At 41.9% G+C, this 26,043-nt stretch overlaps 1 protein-coding gene across 16 annotated transcripts in view; it reads right to left on the bottom strand.

Moving 5' to 3' along the window:
• Positions 1-26,043, bottom strand: part of EYA1 (EYA transcriptional coactivator and phosphatase 1) — a 222,870-nt gene that overhangs the window by 5,624 nt on the left and 191,203 nt on the right. For all 16 annotated transcript variants that reach the window (XM_075920531.2, XM_014577730.4, XM_075920530.2 and 13 more), the window contains 5 exons: positions 23,015-23,073; positions 22,688-22,848; positions 22,340-22,454; positions 12,255-12,376; positions 8,411-8,511 (listed from right to left, as the gene is read on the bottom strand). In XM_075920531.2, the coding sequence (XP_075776646.2) occupies positions 8,411-8,511; positions 12,255-12,376; positions 22,340-22,454; positions 22,688-22,848; positions 23,015-23,073 (558 nt within the window). The remainder of the gene's footprint in view (positions 1-8,410; positions 8,512-12,254; positions 12,377-22,339; positions 22,455-22,687; positions 22,849-23,014; positions 23,074-26,043) is intronic.

Raw genomic sequence — 26,043 nt, 5'->3', positions numbered from 1 at the left:
AGGATGCTTTAAGGTATTTTGGAAGCAGAATTCCAGAGAAGTGTGACAAAGCACAAGTATATGCTTAACCTTCTTCTAAGAGATCTAGAAATACTAGCCCTTTCCTCAGAGAAGGTCTAAAAATGGTCCACTAACCAGGGGACAAAAAATCCCTGCATCTTCAGCCTAGATGCCAATTGTGTCATCTCCATACCAAGTTCTAACAATAGTGGTAGCCAGATGTCCTGTTCATCCATTTCCAAAATTACTCTCTCAATGCTGATTTCCATGGAACAACCTCCCTCTTCTAGTCTGCCAAGCCGTTTCTCCTCACCCACTTTCATCCAAATTCCTCCTGAAGACTCATTTCTTTCATGATGCCCACAAAAGGGGCATTTTTGCTTTTACACCTGGTCTGAGCTGCTGCAATTCCCTTCCTCTGTTCCCATCTAGCTCTTCTCCCAGGAACTCTCCCTCCCTAGTGACAGGCACCCACCCCTCCTCCTTGTCTGATTGGCCAGCCGCGAACCCCAGTCCCCTGCTTCTCATTTTGAATCAAGCATGCTACTAAGTCTCCCCTATTACTTATGCCAGGAAATGATGTGCAAATAACGTACAACAGGTGGAACAGGGTGACTGACATGGTGGACACATCTTGCTGTTAAAGTGAAGAGCAAAAAGTATGAGTAAATGGCATATGTAGTATTATAGTCAGGTGCTCCAGGCTCTCAGCTTCACGTTCAACCCTTTATATCATACTGCCTCACAAGTAATAGCCCACTGATTTGTGCTGGATATTCATTCACTTGATATGTGGAGCAGCTAAAGAACTTTGTGCCAAACTGTTTAATAAATTAAGCCACAATTATTCCTTTGTACTTGTGCCAGGGTGTAGAAACCCCAGAGTAGGCTCAGAAGCTTGGACTACAGAGTGAAGGAGGGGATGGAGGTGGCCCAGGGAGGACAGCTGTAAAATGACCGTGGGGTGCCTGGTCTTTTGCTAATCCCCAGGGTCCTGGACAAGAGTCCTGTGGAGTGGGAGGACCTGGGTTTCCCTATAATCCCCTTTTGAATTAAAAAAGAACCGGCCCTCCTAACCACTAGACACACTTCCATCAAGCTCCAAAAAACACACTACTGCCCATATGAAGTATAGGTTATGAATTTGTCTTTGTAAACTGGGCTTTGATTCAGGACCAGAATCTCCTGGGAAGCTAGTTCTGGGGTACTGGATGGTCTTGGAAAAATCTCTTTGCCTTAGTTGCCTTATGTATTTGACACAAGTATTGTGAAGGTTGTTATGCTTGAAAGGTCATATAAAGAGAGTCATGTAAGTGCTAGGCATTATAATGATGTTGAAGCCTTCTGTATGTAGCCAAAAGTGCCCCAAGTTTACATTGCCAACAATGGAAACATGCCAGGAATGCTATAGCTGCAAGCATATGTCAATTTACACTGGAATTTGATTAAGAGGCTGGAGCCGGCAAGATGAGATTATTATGAGTTTCACTCACTAGCATACATTTTATACTACATAGCTGGGGGGAGGGGGGGAGGGAAGGGATCATGCCATGGTCCAAAACTATCCTCACCTCCCCCTCCTCCCCCCCCCCAAAAAGATTTTCACATTAAATAAGATAACATAAGTTATTGTACAAATCCATCTATGCATCTTCATCTTTTGGTAGAACATACTCTACAAGCCAAACATTCATAATAATGTACCACAGAGAAAACAGTCCCAAGTTACCAGATATCACACTGTCAGATGGGCAGATAAAAACTAATCCAACGTGTAAATAGCAACATAGTTCTGGGACCCAAGCGCCAAGCATTTGCTTTTTTCACTAGATGGCCAGGAAGGAAGGGCTTTCACTGGATTATATTCATAGATATTTGACAGATATTGCCTGTAAGAAGTTAGCTTTTGCTATCAGCTACCACATAGCAGAATCCAATATACTCCAGGTATTGTCAGTTCTAAGCACATTGAGAAATAGTAATCTAATGGGGAGCTGCAGGTTCTGGTCCCGGGTCCAGTTCTTTACAGTATCTTCATAAATTAGTTAGATAATGGCATAGAAAGTACACTTATAATGTTTTTGTACGCTACTAGGCTGAGAGCGGTTGTAAGTACTTGGAGGTTCGGATTAAAATGCAAAATAATTTGGGCAAACTGGAAAAAAGATCTTAAGTAAATAGAATGAGATTCACCAAGGATAAATGATTGTTACAAAGATGAGTGTGAAAAATCACTCTCCTTAACCTCTGAGGATAGCAGAAGCAATGGGCTTAATCTGCAGCAAGGACAGTTTAGGTCCATTAGGAAAAACTTCCTAACTGTCATGGTAGTTAAGCACTGGAATAAATTACATAGGGAGGTTGTGGAATCTCTGTAATTGGAGATTTTTAAGAGCAGCGTAGGAAAACATTTGTCAGGAATGGTTCAAAGTGAAATTTCCATAATATTTGTGAAAATATTACTTATTAAAAGTATGTATTATGTCATCGAACTGGTTGTAATTTTTTCAACAAAGATTGTGAAATACAAAAATGGGAGCCTGGTATTTTTTTCCTGGAGAAAATCGTTTTGATCAAAATGGTTCAATTTTGTTATGAGCCTTTGAAACAAAAAATGTTGACAGAATTTACAACATTTTTCATTTTGAAATTCTGAGTAAAATTCATTTCAATTTTTAATATAAAAATAAGGCGAGGTAAGAAGCCCCACTGAAAAAGAAATAAGCTCATTTTTTTCTATCAAACACAAAACATAAAATGTAAACAATTTTCAACAAAGAGAAAAAATCCTATTGTTTCAAATATTTTTGCAAAATACAGTACCATTTTTCAACTGCCTACCCCAAAGGAGAAATTGTAAATGACATCTCTGTTTCCTGAAAGAAGCATTTGCTCATGACAAAGAAATTTAGGACTTGGATTTTGAAGGGAATATAGATAAAAAAGCCCATACATTTGTGCTGTCAGTCATGCCGCCTTGTACTGTAGTCCTGTCAGATCTCGCTCAGCAGACTGGGACTAGGTCAATACCTAGTTCAGACTCTCTCCTAGATGCTAGAAGAAGTGATGTAGCATTTGAATAAGTACTCAGGTAAGATACTGGCAGTGGGCTAACATATACTGGGCTATTATGGGTACCAGTTTTCTGACAAAATATTGGACCTAAATCTAGCTTCTAGTCCAGTGGACATCCCAGATCCAAAATCTAATCCTCTGAAAGGGTGGAAAACGTATCCTAATATCCTGGTGAAACTAAAATCTGAGTTAATTACATTCTAACCACCTAAAATACCCAGTGATATCATCTGGATGTGACAGTCTTCACTTCATGACTGGAACTAAAAGTGTGCAGCATGCTGTGAGTTATTAGACAGTGTTTGTGTTGAATATCCATCCTTATACTATTTGATGAATCTTAAATATTAATGACTTTATTCTCTTATCTCCCCTGTGAAGTGAACCAGCATCATCACCATTTTTCAAATAAATAACTGACAGAGGAATAGAGAGATTAAGCAATTTTCCCAAAGTCTGTCAAGTAATCTGTGGCAGAGTAAGGAATTGAACCCTGATTTCCTGTGTTAAAGTCCAATGCCTCATCCTCATGACAATCCTCAATCCCTACATTGCTATATGCATGTAGTGAAAATCTAGGCCCCTGCCCCCATTTTATTTATTTTTTTGCAGACCCCCACCCCCCAAGCCTACAGGTGCCAGCTTTTAATTATTCCTGGGTGTGCTCAATCGCTGCTCAGACCCTGCCTGCCCCCACTCCTAAATGACCAGATCACAGGAAAAAAAATATCAGAACACGTTGGGTGTACATAGGCAGCAGGTGGACACCCTGTAAAGGGGGACTAGTCCTGTGGCACCACCCCTGCAGCACAAGGTCCCAATGCTGGAACCCTGAAACTCCTCCCAATAGTGGGAACCCCCTGCTGGCCCAAGTGGTCTGAGCCATGAGTACCCTGCCCTGGCCTCAGCCTCCGCTGCAAGGAGGTGCCTAGGACTGCCACAGAGGGTTTGGGACATGGGAGGAGGTTTGGAGTGCTGGATTCCGGAGGGAGTTTGAGTGTGGGAGGGGCTTAGGGCTATGGGAGAAGCTTGGGGTGCAGGCTCCAGGAGATGTTTAATTCAGGCAGCTCCCCAAAGGTGACATTTTCGTCTTGGTCCTAGGTGGAAGTTTGGTCAGGCAGTTTATGCTGTGCGCTGCTCTGCCTCAGCCCTCAGGACTTTCTCCGTAGCCCTCATTGGCCGCATCTTTCTCTTGAGTGGTAACAGCTAATTTAGACCTCATAATTTTATATGTATAGTTGGGATTATGTTCTCCGATGTGCATTACTTTGCATTTATCAACATTAATGTTCATCTGACATTTTGTTGCTCAGTCACCTAGTTTTGTGTGATCCTTTTGAAGCTCTTCACAGTCTGTTTCGGACTTAACCATGTTGAACAATTTGGTATCAAGGAGGAGTTGATGAATGGGGCTGGTGGCCCTGGACATATCTGGTCCTCACAGACCCACTGGAACTGGACATAACTCCCAGATTTCCTGGAGGACCCCCCAGAGATCTGCAGACCATAGCTTGAGAAAATACTAGCCTCTAGAACACTGTCTATGGTACCAAAAATGGGATTGTGTAGTGATAGCAGCTGGGACAAGACAATAGGCTTTCTTGCAATAAAAGTCTACCAGTGTCACGTTATTTTAGTAACTACAGTGTCACTCAAGCAGCCTTTAGATGTAGGAAGATAGCATGTGGCATGACTTTGAACTCTAAAATCCTAACTACATCAAATGTTCTGAGAATGGATCCAGAGAAGGCTCCACAAGTAACTATTGCTCCTTGGACTGTGCTATGAATGTGAAGGCCTGAGTATTTCAACTGTCTTATAAAAATTAGTTTTCAGGAAATACTGGGTATGGGAAAGGTGACAATACCATGACTTATGCAATGCTAAGTGAAATATAAGAAGGTGTTGTACCCTTACAGTATCACATTTACTTTAATCAATCAAAAGGAAATGTGAAAAAATGTAGATTGTGAAAATCATTTTAAAAAGAACTGCACAGGGTATAAACTTAATTTAATGTATTCACTGGCTCAGCTTTATAAAATTATTTCATGAATTTATTTTAGATACATTTTTAATATCCATCATTTTTACTGAACTCACATTGCCAGTAAATAAAGGAAATGCAGGCAAAAGTGCTAGAACAATTTGTATAGTCGGGGTCTTAAGAGACATTCAACCAAACTGTAAACTGCGGTGGGCAAAGGGGACTCCGAGAGCCGGATCCGGCCCAAGACCACTCTACCACTCCCCCACCCCAGAGGACGATCTGCAACATCTCCTTCCACCCTGCCAAGGGCATACAGTGGCTACAAACACCATCTGTTTTAAAACCGCTGGCGGTTTCCTCTAATGCAATGCGTTTTGGTGGGGGGAGGAGACTTCACACACGCTCCCCTCCCCCAGGTCAATCAGGGCCTGGGGGAGTGTGCGAAGTCTCTCGTCCCCTGCTCCCACCCTGCCAGGGGCATGAAGTGGCTAGAGAGAAATGCCGGCTGTTTTAATATGTACTCAAACATGTAGTGCACTTCTATATGCTGATTTAACTAATTCTTCAGAACTGAACAGTTTTTCCACTGTGTTTATAATTCACAAGTCTAATCATTTTGGGTCAAATTGGGGTCTAGGCACAGTGGCTGCAGACAGAATGGAGTGCAGTGTACAGGCAGACCCCGACTTACGAACGGGGCTTTTCTCACCCCGGAGCTCACGGGCGGCGGGTCGCCACCCGTGTCCTCCGGGGCGAGAAAAGCTTCTCCCAGTCTCCCTGGTCTGCTGGACGCCCCCAGCAGACCAGGGACACCCAAGCAAAGCCGCCCAGGCGGCGGGAGTCCCGCTGCCTGGGCGGCTTTGCTCGTTTGCTCTGGAGCAAAGCCGCCCAGGCAGGGGACTCCCACCGCCTGGGCGGCTTTGCTCCTGTCCCCCTGGTCTGCTGGGGGGCTGGGGTCCAGCAAAGCCACTGGACACCCCCAGCAGACCAGGGACACCCGAGCAAAGCCGCCCAGGCGGCGGGAGTCCCGCTGCCTGGGCGGCTTTGCTCGTTTGCTCTGGAGCAAAGCCGCCCAGGCAGGGGACTCCCACCGCCTGGGCGGCTTTGCTCCTGTCCCCCTGGTCTGCTGGGGGGCTGGGGTCCAGCAAAGCCACTGGACACCCCCAGCAGACCAGGGACACCCGAGCAAAGCCGCCGCCTGGGCGGCTTTGCTCCCAGGCAAACGAGCAAAGCCGCCCAGGCGGTGGCTTTGCTCTGGTGTCCCTGGTCTGCTGGGGGGGGGGGGGGTCCAGCGGCTTTGCTGGACCCCCCCAGAAGACCAGGGGGACAGGAGCTAGCCATCTTAGCTGTGCCAATGCACCAGTGAAAGTGCATTGGACTTGGTGAAGTTTACTCCTTCCCCAGAGCAGCAGGGAATCTGGCAGCGAGATTGTTAACTCTGAGCCATGATCTCATTGTGAAGCAGAGAATTTGGTTCTCAATTTCCTACATTCTACAAATCGGAGTATTCCTTCCAGCAACAAAGAACACAGGGGAACTTTCTGTACTATCTGTTCACAAATGGAAAGGCTTTCTTAGTTATGCCTTCCTGTATGGTGTTCCCAGTTAAAAAACTGCTGAATTAGATGTTACTGAAAGAGTACTTCTGTCACCATGATGTGGAATACTACTTCAATGAGCAAAGGAAAGGCACACAGGCAACAGCTTTTCCTAATCTTAAATGAAGCTATTAAAATGCAATCCTTTATGGCAGAACATTTATTTGCAAAGATTAAAGGCATTTCTGAAGGGAGAAAGGAGGGAACTGTTCACCCTAGTGTGCCAAAGGGTCATATGAAACCGATAAGTTTGCAAAGTGATGTAACAACATGGGAAACCACACAGAAAGTTTCAGAAGGCTAGAAGTTGGTATTTCGTGTTGCAAAAACTGTTCAGTGTCACATCTTGTAAAACTGCCATGTGGAGTAATTAGTTTCATCTCCCCATTCAGAAAGCTTTGATAAATGGTTACTAGAAAGATATAATTTCATCAATGGGATTTTCAAGTTAAGTTGGGAAAGACAGAGAGTATTGGAAAAGCAATTTGAAAGAAAAATGAGGAAAGATAAACCTCCTTGCTCCCATTTTTTCTACTCTTTGTAATTGCTAAGATAATGGTGTATGGTTTTAGTAAAAGACCTCAGAACAGCCCTCTTCCCCTGACCTCTGTTAGACTGACATGTTAGTAGTAACTTCAGTAGTGAGACATCAAGTACTGCTCTTTGAGATGCCTACTCCATGCCGCAAAAGACAGTGATATTTTCCCTTCCTAATGAGGGAAGGAAAAAATCATTTAATCAGAGATTCACAGCCGCATAATATGCCAGAGTTTAAACAATGGAGATTATAATCGTAAGAGAAATAACCAATATTTGGCCAAAAACAGACTCCCAACTTATGTATAGGTTGATAGATGCAGAGGTCATTAATGTATATGCTCCATTTCTCAGATACTTTTTCAAGATGTAAAATTCACAAAACAATACAATGTATCTGAACAACACAAAGGCTGTGTCTACACTGGGCCACTTATTCCGGAAAATCAGCTGTTTTTCCGGAATAAGCTGCGAGCTGTCTACACTGGCCCTTGAATTTCCGGAAAAGCAACGATGCTCTACTGTACAAAATCAGCCGCTATTCCGGAAAAACTATTCTGCTCCCGCTCGGGCATAAGTCCTTATTCCGGAACACTGTTCCGGAAAAGGGCCAGTGTAGACAGCCCAGTAGTCTTTTCCGGAAAAAAGCCCCGATCGCGAAAATGGCGATCAGGGCTCTTTTCTGGAAAAGCGCGTCTACATTGGCCACAGACGCTTTTCCGGAATAAGGGCTTTTCCGGAAAAGCAGCCTGCCAATGTAGACGCTCCTTTTCCGGAAAAACTGAAAACGGAATAGTATTCCGTTTTAAGCAGTTCCGGAAATTCATGCCAGTGTAGACACAGCCAAAGTGTAATAGCTGTGCTTAAGTTCACTATATTTTATGACATTGGGGAATGACATTTAGAAAGTGGAATTATCAGTTTTTGTCAGACCAAGTGCCACACTTAACATCTTTCACATATAATAGATATATAGATATAATAGATACACATAACTATTTTAATGCATCTTCTGGAAGACAGCAATATCCATGACCTAGAATTTTAAGCAGACAGTGTTACTAGCCCATGAGTCAAAATGCTCTCATTTTATTATGCTACACAATAATAGATCTGAGATTAGCGCCAACCTCCAATAAGTGCAGTCCCAAGTATGAAAAAATTGCTTTCAAACACTTGACATAAAACTACCCTGAAAAATAATTGCTACCTTTTTTGCTCCTTGTTCTTCTTCCACGCCATCACCTATAACAACATACACTACTTTTCTTCCAAATCTTTGAATTATTCGCTCAAAGCAACTTTCCTTTCCTGAAAAAGAAGTTTAAACTATTCAGGGTTTCACATACAACAGCTGGTGAGAGAACATAATAAAATCGCAGTAATGAAGCACCCATGGAAGATATCCCCAAGCATTTGCAACATAATATTAAGAACATAAGAATGTAAGAACGGCCGTACTGGGTCAGACCAAAGGTCCATCTAGCCCAGTATACTGTCTGCCGACAGTGGCCACCACCAGGTGCCCCAGAGAGGGTGGACCGAAGACAACGATCAAGCGATTTGTCTCCTGCCATCCTTCTCCAGCCTCTGAAAAACAGAGGCCAGGGACACCAATTCTATCCCCTGGCTAATAGCCTTTTATGGACCTAACCTCCATGAAATTATCTAGCTTCTCTTTAAACTCTGTTACAGTCCTAGCCTTCACAGCCTCCTCTGGCAAGGAGTTCCACAGGTTGACTACACGCTGTGTGAAGAAGAACTTTCGCTTATTAGTTTTAAACCTGCTACCCATTAATTTCATTTGGTGTCCTCTAGTTCTTCTATTATGGGAACTAATAAATAACTTTTCTTTATCCGCTCTCTCTACACCACTCATGATTTTATAGACCTCTATCATATCCCCCCCCAGTCTCCTCTTTTCTAACTGAAGAGTCCCAGTCGCTTTAACCTCTCCTCATATGGGACCCGTTCCAAACCCCTAATCATTTTAGTTGCCCTTTTCTGAACCCTTTCCAAGGCCAAAATATCTTTTTTGAGGTGAGGAGACCACATCTGTACACAGTATTCAAGATGTGGGCGTACCATAGTTTTATACAGGGGCAGTAAGATATTCTGTGTCTTATTACTATCTCTTTCTTAATAATTCCTAGCATCCTATTTGCCTTTTTGACCGCCGCTGCACACTGCGTGGACGTTTTCAGAGAACTGTCCACGATAACTCCAAGATCTCTTTCCTGAGATATTACCCCCACTGAGAGATTACCGAGCAGATTCCCTCCTGCGTCAATTCTGTGCTCAGGATCACAGTGAGAGAAGAGGGTCAGAGACGTGGATCCTGACACCAGTAGAGCTGCTGTCTGTCCAACAAACCATACAATAACTTTGGAAATGCAGGAAATAGGATTTACTCTTTTATGGGATTGCTTTCAACTTTGTACATGAAATTCATCTCCCCCTTTAATAAAAAAGATCCACACACAACCACATTTTGTTTTGTCCTTGAATGGCTGCTTAAAAACAATAAATGAGGCTTGTTCTAAGATTATAATAAAAAAGTGTTCATCTAGCTGACCATTGAGGGCTAATCTGAGTTAGTAATATGGATGTTACAGTTAAGTGAAAAAACTACAATGCACCTTACTATCTGGTGCCATGCAGTGGTGTTGTAGCTGTGTTGGTCCCAGGATATTAGAGACAATGTGGGTGAGGTAATATCTTTAATTGGACCAACTTCTATTGGCAATAGAGACAGCTCTGGTGCTTACACAAAACTCTTCTGGTCAGGGAAGTGTACTCAGCGTGTCACAGCTAAATAAAAAGTAGAACAGATTGGATAGCATAAATTGTTAACATGCATTTCAAGGGCTCATTCAAGTTGAAGTGGCCTGTTAACATACCTCTAGTCACAGAAAGGAAAGGAAGTGTATAAGTTGGGGGGAGGGGAGAAGGGAGGGAATTGTTAGTGGGTCATAGGCAGTGAGTATAAGAGGCCAGAGGAGGCTAAACCTCTCTTTAAGCCAAAACCTGCCTCTGCCCATACTCTGAAAGCTGGAACGAGGTGGGACCTCAGCTCTGGCCAGAAGCCAGCAGGTGACTGGGGCCAGCAGGCAACCCAGGGTGTTTTGGCAAAGTCTCCTCTGGCTACAAAGGGAGGGTGGGGCTCAAGGCTCTGGCTGGAGCAGGACCTCGGGCAGAAGGGACAGGGCCATAGGCCAAGCCTCCCAGAAGGGTAAGCTTATGCACCACCTACCTAGTGTATTACAGAGAGCTATAATAAATAGTGTTACAGAGAGCTAGAATAAATCATAAATCCAGTGTGTCATTCAGTGGGTTGATGTTTAGTGTCTAGTGAAGTTATGAATGTAAGCTCTCTGGCTAGTCTTCTGAAAGTTTTGTGCAAGTTTCCTTTGAGAATGAGGACAGAGCAGTCAGAAATAGAGGGATTACTCTGTGAAAAGTGCACACCCACAGGTGATGTGATGTTTTTGTCTTATTTTCCTGCATGTATTCATTCAGGAGCATAGTGATTGTCTGGTTTCTCCCACATAGTTGTTGTTAGGGCATTTAATACACTGGATGAAATACACAACATGCAGTAATATGCATGTGTAAAACCCAAGGATATCGAGAAGCCTATTGTACAGGATATTGTTCATTGTAGCAGTGAAGCTATAGCTCCAGGTTTTGCATCTGGTGCTCTGGGCTAGATCTACTGCCACTGTGAGTTGATATGTCCTGGTTCTGTGGGGAGCTTGCTTCTTACAATGAACTTGGAGAGGATGGAAGGTTGCTTGAAGGCCAGAAGTACGGGTTCAGGAAATATTTTTGGGGGGATAGAGTCCCCATTGACTTTGGGTTGCACTTGTTTGATAATACCATGCGTAGGTTCCAGTCTGGGGTAGCAGGTGACAACTTAACTGCCTTTCCTCCTACATCTTTCCCCTATGATTGGAGAGGTGTCAATATGCTCCTTTTATGTTGATTGGTCCCTTTTATATGTTTCAGAGAGGTGCCCATGTTAGTCTGTTTCAACAAAAACAAGGAGTCCAGTGGTACTTAATAAATTTATTAGTCTTTAAAGTGCTACTGGACTCCTTGTTCCTTTTATGTGTGTTCACTACATACACTAAACACTCTGTTCCACCTTGTATTTGGCTATAACATTGTTTCCCAGGCCTGAAGAAATCTTTGGTGTAAGCAAGAAAGTTTGTCCAAAAAAAGGAAGCACCCTAATAAAAGATACTAATTCATATTCCTTGTTTCTCTAATATCTGGTAGTGTGTACTTCTAGTAAACTAAAATGATATTTCTCCTGTATTTCACTGAAAAACAGAAATCTGCATAAGCTTTGGCACAAATTTATTAATCTCAGTTTGAATAAACTATAAAATAATTAAATTCTGGAGGCAAAAATGTTAGCTTCTAGTAAAGCTGTTTTCCAGTAAACTATGAGTAGGACACTAAGCCCTTGCATTTCACTAGGTAATTTTTTTCTGGATTTAGACAATGTTCTACACTTATGACTGAACTTTTAAATTTTTGATTTAGAAAGTGGTCGATAAAAATTCCAGTTTATAGCATCTTGTCTGATTTACACTTGTATGCAGGAAAAAAAAACAGTACAGTAAATGTCTATCAACTAAAAAATGAATTATTTTGGACATACGGAGTCTTAAAATCAAACATACAGAATAGCCACTTTCTTGTTTTAAACTATTATGTAGTGTTGCAATGATATGTTGAAAAGCTATTACATTTCACTGCAGGGTTGCTGCATCTCAGCTGTGGATGATGCAGTGTATTTTAGTGGTTATATAGCAGTTTATGGCTCCAGATCAGCAAAGGGTCTACTGAGCTTGCTGGATCAAGGCCTAACGATACCAGAGTGTAAGATCGCTCAATATGAAAGTTGTTTTACTATAAGGCAAGTTATTTGGTCCCTAGATGCTATAATGATATGAATATACAGATAAATATATCTGTCAAATAATATGTTTTTTCATTTAGAACTATCGCCTCAAATATTTCAACATGTTGTAAAAATAACTCACCTATTTTAGTTGCACTGTAAATATTTTCTATTGGAAATACAACCCCTAAGCCATACAACAAGACTTTTGCCAGAGCTGGAATAAGCTGAGTAGTTGTTACTAGAATATTCACACAGTTTGTCCTGCAAGAAAATCAAATCAGACATACTTCAATATACAGGTATATATTACAACTAAAAAAAGGGAAATTAACTCTCCTCCATTCTCCCCCAACATAACCTCACTATCCTACTCTCAAAGTACTTTAGAAAGGAAGAGAATATAAGAAGAATTTACTCACCTAGTGAAGTAACAATGGTTCTTCAAGATGCATATCCCTATAGGCGCTCCATTGTAGATGTGCTTGCAACTCTGCACTGCTGATCAAAGAACTTTGGTAACAGTGTCCATTATGCCCACATATGAGTTATCTTTCCTTGTACCCCACTATGAGGCTAGTTGGTATTTGCAAGCTAAATCCCCTGAATTCCTTCTCTACCACAGAGTCATTGACAAGAACTGGAGGATAGGAGGGTAGGTAGTGGAGCACCCACAGGGGACACATTTCAAAGAATCATCATTATTGCACAAGAAGAGTAACTTCAAGTAGTGTCCCTATGAGTGTTCCACTGCAGGAGACTCCCAAGCGATATCCCTACTTGAGGACTAGGCTTCGGAATCAGGTCAATTTTACAGATGACAGTATTGTAGAGCCAAAGACGGCATCAGAGACAAAGTCCCCAGTAATTACATAATGTTTTGCAAAGGTGTGGGCTCAAGGCCATATTACTTCTCTACAAATTTCTGAGATAAGGACATTCTTGAAGAAGGAAACAGATGAGGAGCTCGACCTTGTGGAGAACATGCAAATAGTATCTGGAAGTGTCATGTTATGAATCTGATAACACTGTCTAATGCAGCCTGAGACCCACTTAGAGCCCTCGGATCTTTTCACAACAGTGAGGAACAGCTTTGGGGATTTCCTAAAAGACTTCATCCCTCCAAATAAAAAGCTAGGGTCACCTTGACATCTACTGTGTGGAATATAGCCTCTCTGCTGTCACAGTGAGGTTCAATGTAGAAAGTTGGAAGGTGAATCACTTGGTTTATATGGAACAGAGAGGTACCCGAGGGATGAATTTCATGTGTGGCCTGAGTATAACCTTGCTCCAGAATACTGTGGAGGGTAACATGCCATTAGAGCTGCTACTTCTCCTATCCTCCGAGCTGAAGTGACTGCTATCAGGAAGGCTGTTTTCTTCAACAGATATGTAAGAGAACATTGTTGGTCAGCAGGCAGTCTAGTTAGGCCTTTCAACACAAGTGTTATGCCAAATGTAGGTGTGGGGTGTTGGGATTGTGGAGAAAGGTTTTTTATATCCCTGAGGAATCGTTTCGCAGTTGGGTGAGAAAGCACTGTGTATGCTTCTATTTGTTAGTTGAAAAGATAGTCCTGATTTTTTTTTAGAGTCAGAACATCTAAGTTGTAAGAGTAAGATCTTTGGAAAGATACCAGATGTTGGGGAGATTTGTTGGGGATTGCAGCACCTGTGAAGCAACTCTGCAAGTAAATTTAGCATGCTGAGAACTTTCTACTGTGTAGAAATACCCCTTGTACCTCTTCTAAGCAGGAGTTCTCTAAGCACTGGAACCATGAAAGAACCAAACCTTGAAGTGAAGAATGCTAAGGTCATGATGTAGAATGTGTCCTTTTTTCTGTGAGAGGAACTATGGAATGACACAAGTTATCAAGTTTGTCTTGGCCCACTGGGATCAATCAATATGATTTTTATTTTCACTAAACATTCGACAATAGGGGGAATGGAGAAAAGGCATAAAGAAGGTCCCTGGTCCAGGTAAGGAAAGCATCATCTAGGAAGTGTTGTCCTATCCCTGCTCTTAGCAGTAGTATGGACATTTGTTGTCCAAGTGAGTAGTGAACAGATCAGTGATCAGTGTCCCCCAGGATCCAAATAGGTTGTAAAGTACTGATGGGTTTATTTCCCATTTACAGAACTATAGGTGAATTCTTTAATTACTTGCTCCATTATCTTCCCTGGTACAGAAATTAAACTGACTGGTCTGTAGTTTCCTGAGTTGTCTTATTTCCCTTTTAAAAGATGGGCACTGTACTTGCCCTTTTCCAGTCTTCTGGAATCTCTCCCGACTTCCATGACTTTTTCAAAGATAATAGCTAAAGGCTCAGATACCTCCTCTACCAGCTCTCTGAGTATTCTATAATGGATTTCATCAGGCCCTAGTGACTGGAAGACATCTAACTTTTCTAAGTCATTTTTAACTTGTTATTTTTTTATTTTTATGGTTGTGATCCATTGACCCAGTGTTATGTTTACAATTTAGGCTGTCTGCTGTTGCATTTTGTGTGCCCAGAAGGCAATCTTTTGAATGTATAACTTCACAGTTATACACCAGTTCCATACCTTATTGCTTCTGAGAAGAGGGAGGGCAACCTGGCTTCTTCTCCTTGATTTATGTACAACATGAGTGTTACGTGTGTAAGCATCTTGAATTTATGAGCTTTCACAAATTCATTAAGCACTCTAGGTCTAGTACTGGACTCCAGTCTCCCTTTCTCTTGGGTATAAGGAAATAGCGATAGTAAAAACCTTTGTTTCAATGCTGAGATACTGACTCTTGACTGCTAGCTGGAGGAGACTATGACTATGTCACAACAAACTCTCATGGAGAAGGTCCATGAAGAGGGATTGGGAAAACGGTTGTGAAGAGGGAAGGGAGATAAAATGAATGGAATACCCACTGCAAAACATTTCCAAAATCCATTGATCCAATGTTATGTGTTCCCAAGTGCTGCGAGCCAAATGGATAGAACAGTTGGTCAGATGTAGCGGTTGAGGAGAGTGGTCTGTTGGCACCTTAACCAACACATCAAAATTGGTGTTTGGAGGTGGATGTGGAAGGTTGTGGGCCTGATGGTTTATGCTTGAGGAACCTAGATTTCCTCCTCTAAGGGCCATAAAAGCACTGCAATGGGTACTGTGAGGTGCATAATCTGTGTTTGGGCTGCGGATTAAATTTTCTCTTTTGTCCAGGTCTGTAGATTCCTATTGAGTGGACAGTGGCCTGGAATCTTGCCGGGCATGGGGAGAGATGTCTGTTTTTCTCTGCAAAGAGCTTGGTGACTTCAAAGAGAAGGTTTTCAACAGTTGATTGAACCTCTTTAGGGAAGCTGGAAAGATGTAACCATAATGCACATCTCTTAAGCAACACCACAGACCTGGACTGGGCTGCAGTGTTGGCTGCATTGAGGGAAGACTATGGGATTGTTTTGACTACCAAATGTCCTTCCTTGATCATAGTTTTGAACTGGTCATGTTGTAACCCTGGAAAATGACCAATAAAGTTATTAATTACTTATGTAGTTTTTCATTGTTAAGGCTTGATAATTAGCCATTTAAAATGTAATGCAGCAGAGGAATAGGCCTTACTCTCAATGAGGTGCAAGTACTTCCCATCCCTATCATAGGGAGTGGATCTCATTTGGTGTTGACAACCCCGGAAGTTTACCACATACATGACTATGGAGTTGGGGTGGAGGGTGGGGAAAAGAAATTCTGTCTCCCTAGCTGGCATCTAATACTTTTTATCAGTCTACTTACAAGTAGGTGTCACCAATTCTAGGGTCTGACATGATTTCTACAACACCCTGGAGAGCCTCGTTGATGGAGGAGATATTTTAGAGGCTGATGAAGAGTATAATATGTCAAGGAGTTTGTGATGGGTGTCCTTGACTTCCTCCAACCGTTTTGGTCTGGAAAAGCTGGAAATCATCAGCTAGGCACGTTGGCAAGGGCATGAAATCCTCTTGCGCCCCAGATAAAGCTATGTTGGTCCTTGGAGTCACCTTTTCCTCAGCTCCATTCCTTGCTCCTCAGCAATCTCCTCTGAGAGTTGAGAGGTTCTAGATGCTATAGCCAAGGGGGAATGTCCCAGGGGCTCACAAGCAAGGCTCAGGCAGGATGGGGTCAATATGCAGCCCAGGGATCCCAGTACAATCCCTGGGGCTCTGGAGCAGAGCCCAGTGGCAGTGTCCATGGCCTGCCATCCTAAGGTGGTGGTGATGCTGCTTGGGGGTAAACCTGGGGATTCTTTTGTTCTGAGCAGATAGGAGGAGGAGGAGTAAATGGTCTCCACTGGGTCACTGACATTGCATTCAAAGTTAGGGTGCATGGCAGGGTGTTGGAGAAAACTCCCACACTAGGGTAAAGATTGTGACAAGGGCCTGATGCCAAGAGGGGAGTCCAGGATGCCAGATACCTAGAGATCTCTTGAGTGTCAAAATGCCAGTGGCGCTGACCGCTTCATTGTCATTAGTGGTGCAGAAAGTGTCAAGGGCCTCTCTCACTACCACATGCTGGTAGTGTCTTCTCAATGGAGTGCTCTTCGCTCCTATCTTTGTTGTTAATTATGTTGACTCAGTAAGAAGACAGGAATGGCCATACTGGGTTAGACCAAAGGTCCATCTAGTCCAGTATCCTGTCTGCCAACAGTGGCCAATACTAGATGCCTCTGAGGGAGTGAACACAACAGGTAATCCTCACGTCTTTAGGCCTGTCAACAGTTCCTGACACGCCAGATCTTCATGAGTTCTTGATACCTGGCTGGGACTATCTTCATGCCAAAGGTATCAATGAAACCGAATGTGCCAGAGCTCTTTTGTGGTTAACTTGGGGATAACTCTGGTGACTCAAAGCTTTCTTTTTCAATTACTTTACAAGAGGGGTCTGCAGCTGATTGCTTTGACCCATCCTAGGATGTTTGGAGTCTTCCCCGTGGCCCTCATCTGCCAGGTGACTCTGACGCAGGCCCACGGAAAATGGGAGGGCTGCATCCAAGAAGATGATCTTTTGTCTCAACAACCTGTCCTTTCATGCCCTGGGTCTAAGTTGCTGGCAGAGTCAACACGTCTGCTGCATGTGGCCTTCTCCAAGGCAATGTTTGCACTGGAAGTGCTCGTCTGTTACAGGGGTGGTTTCTTTGCAAGAGAGTCACTTCTTGAAGCCCGATGAACCAGGCCTGCCCCTTTGGGGAAGGAGTCCCAGATGAAAAAGGGAAGAAAATAAAGTATTTTTTAAATTGGGGTAGAGAAAATAAAAGAAAGAATACAGCTAAGATCAAGGAGACTAACAAACAACTAGAAATGCTAAGAAATGAATGACAACAAATGGACTGCTAATTGCCCTATCTCTAGCCGGGGAAAGTTGGAATTGAGGGGGGTTAGCCCATGTGGCAGGGTATCAGACAGTGCATGTGCAGGCCTAATGGATGCTACTACAAAGTTATCCAATCAGCAGTGCAGGGGTGTAAGCACACCTAAGTGGAACACTCTTGGGCATACTACTTGAAGAAAAATTATCCCCAAATTACACGTAAAGAAATCGAGGCACAGCAATGTGACACACACACAGCAGGACATTTGGTTGAACAAGGAAAAGAACACAGACCTGACTCACAGATGAAAATTCTATCTACTTGACCTTGCAGCATCTTCTAAACCATAGATATTACAGGCAGGGTGATAGTCCAACACATCCCATTAGAAAATCCTATTTTCAGTTGCTTAAAACTTTGTCAGACTTTAAATATTCAGAATGAAGATTTCCCTGATGGGTGTCTCCCTCTGTTTTTTTTTTTTTTAATTCAGCCAAAAATGGTCCAGCTGTTTCTGTGAATGGGGCAAGGAAAAAATACGTGGTTTTTCAACAAATTTTTTTTTGGCCCACATACTCCTGGAGCAGGGATTTGAAACTTAGCAAGGTAGTATGATTTTTTTGTCAGGGATGTGCCTTTTACCATCAGCATGAAAACCAACTTTCAGATGTCCAAGCAATAAATCTCTGGGGAAAAAAAAAATCACAATTCTCACATGAGCTATAGAGACTTGTTAGAGTTTAAAAGATAAAACCCTGAGAGATGCTATCCTCACTGAGCATGCTCTAACCTCTCACAGGTCCTAATGATGACCAGATTGCACATGTGTCATCTGCACAGAGCCACTGAAGATTCTCCATTCCCTCAATGTCCTGTGTGTGATCAGACTGTGCACACACCAGCTTCTGCCGCTGCCCCCCCCCCCACATAGTGACTGAGTTTGCTTCCTCTAGCCCAGAGGTGAAGCTGGACTTTTCCTACAAGAACTGCTCTAGGCTGGTGTAGAACCAGACACTAGAACTGAGAGCGTTCTGCTCTTACTGACCTCCCACTCCTGCTGCTGTGGCATGCAGGCAGTTGCAGGAAGAAGACAGGGTATGTCTACACTAGCTCATTAGTTCGAGCTAGGTTGGCAAATGAGGGCAACCGGAGATGCAAATGAAGCCCGGGATTTAAATATCCCGGGCTTCGTTTGCATGTTCCCGGGCGCCGCCATTTTTAAATCCCCCTTAGTCCGAACTCCGTGCCCGCAGCTACACGCAGCACGGAGTAGGTAGTTTGAATTAGAGATCCAACTGGGGGAGAGCTAGGGCTTTGAGAGGCAGTGTTGGAGAAGTACATTGGGAGAGAGAGTCCAGGGGGTAAAGACTGGGATTAGAAGCTGGTAAAAGGAGGAAACAAACTGGGAGCCACAGATGGAAACTGGAGCCACGTAGGAAAGGAGCCTAAGTCTGGGAGCTTGGAAGGGTGTTAAAAAGACAGAGGGGAACAAAGAGAGGGTGCAGAACTGGAGTGTGTGGGCATGGGAGACTGGGAATGGCAGAGCAAAGAGGCCGGGAACCAGTGGGAAGCGGCACGATGAGGAGGAGAGCTCTGATGAGGGATGTCATTACAGAGGGAGAACTGGGGCTAAGTGGACAGAAAGACTTGGCCAAACAGTCGGAGGAGATGCAGACAATGAAGCTCAGGGAAGGAGGCTAGGAGCAAATAGGGGTGGGAAATATAGGCTGGTGGTGACTGGAGACTATGGAGTTGGGGAGTGAGAAAAAGAGAGAGGGAGGTCAGGGAGTGTGGGCAGGGAAGGCAAACGGCACTGGCTAGGCTGGGAGACTGGGAACAAGGAATCAGGAAGGTGAGTGGAGGGGAACAGGAACAGCTGGACAAGGAGTCTGGAAGCAGGATTAAGGGAGAGCTGCTCTGGGAGCTGGAGGATTTACAGCCTGGGATCAGAGGCCTGAAGAATGAAAACTGGGACTAAAGGTGAAGAGAATGGAGCTGGGATGCAGAGCCTTTGGTGAGGAACAGATAGGATAGGGGCAGGAACAGATTGGAAGGGTCAAGATTTTTGACGGGGGGGGGGGGGCAGGGAGTAGTGGGGAAGAGACTGTATTCACTAAATCACAGTCCCATCTGTAGCCTGGAATAGAACCCCATATCCCTGAGTTTCAATGTTCTGCTGCTGTCAGCAAATATCTAAGGCAACTCACATGCTTCTAGTGCTGATCCACACAGAGTCTGGCCTACTCCTGCTATCAGATATTTCATCACTCAAGTGGCAGAGGTCTTTGTGGTAGATCTAAGATAGGGGTGGGCAATAAAATGGTGGCAGCTCACTACGATTAGCCACTATATTTACCTGCACCCGCTCAATTAGGGGTGATCGCAGCTCCCATTTTCTGGGAACAGTGATCCATGGCCAACGGGAGATGCAATTTTCCATACCTGTGGTGACTCAGGTAAATATGCTAGTGTAAGGGACCACCAGAGGCTAATCCTGGTGGACTGGATCCAGCCTGTGGGCCGGTATTTGCCCACCCCTGATTTAAGGGTCCAACCCTAATGATGTTCCACTTGGCATCAATATGATGTCACATGATGAAACTTGCTTTTTAAAATTGTAGAAAGTACTCTCAAAAGTCTACATTAAAAAAATCATCATTACAGTTGCAAATTTAAGCACTGAAAAATTAGGAAATGTCAGAATTCAGGTTCCTTGTGTAACCTTAATTTGGCCCCATTCTGTTTATGCATTAGATGCAGTTTTTAATTAAATGATCATATACACTTCTTCCCCCACAGGACCCTCATTGCCTTATTCAGCATACCATATGGACCTGCTCTGGCAGCACTTTGTGGAGAATGAAACTCTTGTCTGTAAGACTGTCACCTCATCTCTTGCAGAAATTGGAAGATCTGTAGTGAATAAGGCAGGGGACTCTTGAAACACAACAGCTGGGGTACATCTAAACAGTAGCACGTAGCTAGAAATAAGCTACACAATTTGAGCTATGCAAATTGTGTAGCTTATTTCGAAATTTGGTTCTGTCTAAACAGCACTAATTTTGAAATAGAGTGCAATTCCAATGAATTCCTTAATTCTTGTGCAATGAGGTTTACGGGATATCAGAATAACAAGCCCATTATTTTGAATGTATTCAAAATAATGGGCTTGCTGTTAAAATGCGCATAACACTATTTAGAGATAGCAGACATCTATTATCCCGAAATAGCACTGCTGTGTAGAAGTACCTTTGGTCTCATAATTAATGTAGCTGAATACTGCCCTGGAAAACTGGATTCTATGCTTGTGTCTGCTGCAGAGTCCCTGTGTGATTCTAGTTACACCTTTAAACTAAACTTTGCACAGGTAAGCTTGGTCACTAATTGTATATTCTTTAGTTCAGGGTTCTGCAACCTATGGCTCTCAACCCAAATATGGCTCAGTATGGAACCAAATGTGGCTTTTTGGTCATTCCCAAAATACATGCAACTTTTTAAATAAAAATGAAAAATTAATTCAACATTTTAAAAACAACACAATTACTCATGTAGCTTGAATGCGTTCATGAACCTGAATTTTGACGTTATGATAAAACCTTCAAAGAAATGTGCAAAAAGATGCAGCAGCAGAGGTCCCATTAAATAAAGTATAATGTTTCATTTATGCTATTATTAATCGGGTCAATCATCAATAATATTAAGCTATATATTTTCAGTCATGCAAATGGGCATTCTTATATGGCTCTTTGTTGACCACTTATTTTGAATTTTGACGTAGTTTGGCTCTTTGGTTTGAAAAGTTTGCCGACCCCTGCTTTGGTTTCTTGATGATTCATTTGAGATTCTTGGTCTGAAGTGCAGAAATGCTGAGCACTCATGGTTGCAAATTAATTGAATGGGATCTGCTCTTTGAACATACAAAGAGCTATGTAAATGCGAAGTACTCTGAGAAATCAGACCCTACATGTCTCAAACTTGGCACTCAAAGTTAATGGGACACATTTGATCCTAATCACTCTGTGCCTCAACTTCTCATCTGTAAAATGGGCCTAATATCCTCACTTCACAGGAGTGCTGTGAAAATAAATGATGTAATGCATGTTAAACACTCAGGCTGTGTCTACACTACTATTTTGAAATAAGCTTATTCCTTTTCACAAGCAAGAGTTAGTATTTCGAAACAACAGGCTTGGTAGTATGGCCGCTCACCTTGTTATTTTGAAATAAGGGGAGGTATTTCGAAATAACTCCCCAGTGTAGTCATGCCCACAGATACTATAGACATGACTGCAACAGTGGAGCACATGAGGAAATGACTAATTCTATTTTCATGTCACAGTTTGACTAGAGTGCTACAAATAAATCCTAGAACCACACAATGAAGAGAAAACAAAATACTAAAGAGTTGCTCACTAAGGGTGCATCTACACTGCACAGCTATTTCGGGATACAAGTAGTATCCCGAAATAGCTACCCCATATCTTAACAAGTCACCTGTTATTTCAAATTATTTTTTGAAATAATGGGCATGCTGTTGAAGCATCCCTGTAACCCTCGTTCCATGAGGGTTAAAGGTTGTCTCAAAATAGCACGTTATTTCAAAATCTGCTGCTGTGTAGATGCGCCAAATTTCAAAATAAGCTATTCTAAAGTAGAATCAAAATAAGATACACAATTTGCATAGTGATCATGGAAAAAAATAGGATGTGATCATGTGATTAAACATTGCATCATTATGCATATGCAACAAGAAGGCCTAATTAAGACTTCATGATCAGATTTGATAATGGCATTTCCTAATTTGTGAATGCTCAACTATGTAAACGTAATATTCTTTTAATGAAGTGTTGTGTGTGCAACACATTGTTACGTTTCATGAATATTCTGTGCAGCCATCATAGCTCTTACATACTTACCTAGAATGAATAAGTGTGAGTGCTTTCAGTGCAAGTGTTAACCAAGAATCTGTAAGAGCTTCAATTTCTGCTCTAAGCTGCAACCACGCTTCTCTCTTTGCTGGACCTAGAAGACCTGTGGTGTAGAAAAGGGTACTCAATAATGTGTCAGTATTTAAATTAAAAAAAAAAAAACTTTCTTCTGCTTCCATTACTTGTAAGAACAGTTTTCTGTAGAGACTACAAAATGAACAGTTCTCTAAATAAACAGAACTGTGTTGAAAAGAATCAGCAAACAAAGGCACTTTTTATTTATAACTTATTTGTTTTCTGAAAACCAGATGAGTATTATTTTTGATGGACACTTGCCTCCAACATTATTTTTGTAGGTGTTGTAGATTTCTTTTACTCGTCTATAACGGAAGGCCAATTTTCTCATCCAGTCCACTCCTCCACGCACACCTGTTGCTAGGCATAAATTAGCGCTGGTGGCTGCTGCAGGAAAGCCGTCTGTTCCGAAGTTATAGGTGCTATTTAGAGTGAAGAAAGCTCCCAAATTAACAAAATATGATGGGCCAAATTGCAAAGGCAGAACTGAAGGCTGAACTTGGCCCAATATATGTTTAATGGCATGTTACCATTTTTCCAAGAAATAACTTGAAAAACCAATAATTATCTTGGTCAGTTCTGACTTACCTTAAGTCTTGGCCATTGTCATCCGAAGACACATCATCTATATGAACCTGGTCACATTCCTAAAATGACAGATATTTTCAGCATTATTATTATTAGGCTAAAATAAAAACAAACAAAAGAACCCTTAAAGATCTGCTCATTATGGGGGGCTTTTCTTGACTGTGTAGATCGGTAGATGGCAGTCTTGTTAAATCTACAATTTTACCCCCTTTTTATAATCTATTCACAGAACAAATGTGCACTATGATTAACTAGTACTACTATTATAGGGCTATCTAAAAACACATTTTTGTATTTAGAAAGGAAAGTGGTTAAAAACAATTAGCATATATGTCCCATAAATGTTCTTGAACCCTTTCAGGTACCTAAAAGCATTGTGCTGCTCAAAGCTGATTCAGTCAGTGCATAAGTGTAACTGAAACCAGACATTTTGGTAAATGTAACATATTAGAAAAATTAAACCTGATGCTAACCGCCAATGAAATTATGACCTCTGATTGCTGTTGAGCCACACACCAACATAGCCTGAGGCCAATGTTTCAGAGGAGTGCAGACAAAAAAAATCTGTTCTTAGTTTGCCATTCATCTGAGAGTTGTGAGCTTCTCTCCTTCTCTTTGGTCTTAGTTATGAAAGAGGCATGCAAAGATGAAAAATATCTAAATAGAAATAGCCAAGTCAAATGACCTTCTTTCAGTCCCTTGTATATAAACTTTAATAAAGTACATTTATAATTAGCTTTATCTTAGTAAATTACAAAGTAAGAGTACATGTTTGCCATTAAAAGGCAATGAAACATGAATTACTTTTAGCTATTTGACAGGTATAAAAGCAAACCTCTAGCGCCGTAATTCAAAATTAATCCAGTATATAAATCAATATGTTCCCATTATTTCAATAAATGCTCTCTTTTCCCACCTAATGTGAAGCCCCATAACAAAGATGATACATTTGATGTACTAAAACACTAGAATTGTATATTTTTGTGTTAGTGCTGCCCTCTGAACAAATTTTTCTCTCTCCATGGATTTGAGAGGGATGGAGGGAAGATAGAAGTGGAAAGAAACTCAAACCAGCTGTTCCCTAACAGAATTAAAATCATGACCCTCAACCCCTGTTCTAAAACATCTATTTTCCAGCTAGTCTTCTCCCAGCAAGCAGTAAGCTCCAAGGAGGAAAAGACTTTGACCCTGTAACCTTCTCCTCCTCTCCTGAGGTCAACAACCTCAGATAAGAAAAAAGGAAAAGAAAATCTATCTGGCCTCACATGATGGTTGTGAATTTAGGATTTCTTTCTTTAAAAAAATAGGTTGTTATGAGGACACAGTTCAGAAAATTTCTAAAGCTATTTAGAAAATTAACAATGATCTTTGCTCTGTAACTCTATATATTTGTAAAATGTGCAGTTCATACAGTGACAAGAATTTTGTTCCACATTTGTATTTGAATTAGTAGTGGTTTGGGTAAAAGAGAAATAAAAATGAACTATGATGAGAAAGACAGAACTATAATTGTTCAGATTTAACCATCATCCAAGCCATTGAGTGGTTTTGGCAGATAAAATGGACTTGATGCACAGTCCACGTTAAAACTTAAAACTACACATTTGATGCTAGAAAGGCTTGAAAACCAACTTGGCTGATATAAGTAGAAAATTTCTTGGGCATATGACAAACTCTTTGTAGGATCTAAGTTTCCATTTCAATGAAAAACAAGTTTTTAGTTTGCATGGGTATGACAATCATTCAAATGTGAACTGCAGATGTAAATTAATGCAGTGTCACCTGCCTGATCCTGTATACAATGTGCTTCAGTGCCTCTGGTTGCTATGGCTCAGAGAGATTTCATCTATACAGGGTACGTCTACACAGCAACATTATTTCAAAATAACTATCACTATTCTGAAATAACTCTGCCCGCATCTACACAGCAGGCAGTTATTTTGAAATAATGTAAAAATAATGTCAAACTGGAGGACTTCTTACTCCAACTCCTGTAACCCTCATTATACGAGGAATAAGGGAAGTCAGAGGAAGAGTGCTCTATTTCAAAATACGCTCCCAATTTCGAAATAAGCTATTTCGAAATAAGATATGCAATTAATGTTGCTCAATTTGCATAGCTTATTTTGAGTTAAGCCCTGCAGTGTAGATGCACAGATACTGCAGAGTGACAACATGAATCTTCAGTTTTCAGTTGCAGCAATGAAATGGACAAGAATCAAGTCAATTTCATTCTACCAAAGCATGGGAGAGCAACAAATTGCAACTGAAGCTAGTCACTGGTGAGGAAGGTTCAAATTGAAACTAGGGAAAGGATACACGCCATTTTCCAATGGCCACCAAGCTAAGAGAAGCAGCAGAGACCTATCCCATCACACAGGAGAGGCTGAAGGGGGTTTGAATAGTAGAAACTCACCCATGTACCAGAAACTCTTGGAAAGGAAATAGGAACATTCTTCTTCTCACTGTTCCCCACTCCTTCCAACAGCCAAAGAAGGGCTAAGGGCTGGGAAACTTTGAAGTAGACAGAACTGCACCTTGTCAGAGGTGGATACAAAAGATAGGATCCAGAGACAGCATCCTAATTGGCATCGCAAGCATCTTCTCCCTTCCCACCAGCTGGGATTGGGGTAGTTGCCTGCTCACCTGGGAGGGTCGATAAAAAAAGACTTTGACCCCGTAACCGTCTCCTCCCCTACTGAGGTCAACAACTGATGGGTGTAATTTAAGAATGAGACTGAAAGAGAGAGATTAGTTGATTTTTCAGAGATAAGTGGGACAATAAATTTGAGATAAAAATATATCGAAGAGGTAGAGAACATACTATAAGTAATGAGAAGAAAAGGAAGAAATGTGTAACTACAAATTCTATGATCTGTTATAGGAAATTAAAAAGTGAAGTCAGAATGGGGAAAAAAGCAAAATAAAAGCAAGTGAGACAAACTTTAATTATTTAGAAAAGATTAAATAGAAATTTGATGGTCAATATGTTACAATTAAATAGATGTCATAAATACTCTACAACAGTT

The sequence above is a fragment of the Pelodiscus sinensis genome, chromosome 2, assembly GCF_052426305.1.
Source record: "Pelodiscus sinensis isolate ZL-2025 chromosome 2, ASM5242630v1, whole genome shotgun sequence".
Taxonomy (NCBI): domain Eukaryota; kingdom Metazoa; phylum Chordata; order Testudines; family Trionychidae; genus Pelodiscus; species Pelodiscus sinensis.
This window is presented reverse-complemented; position numbering and strand designations above follow the sequence as displayed.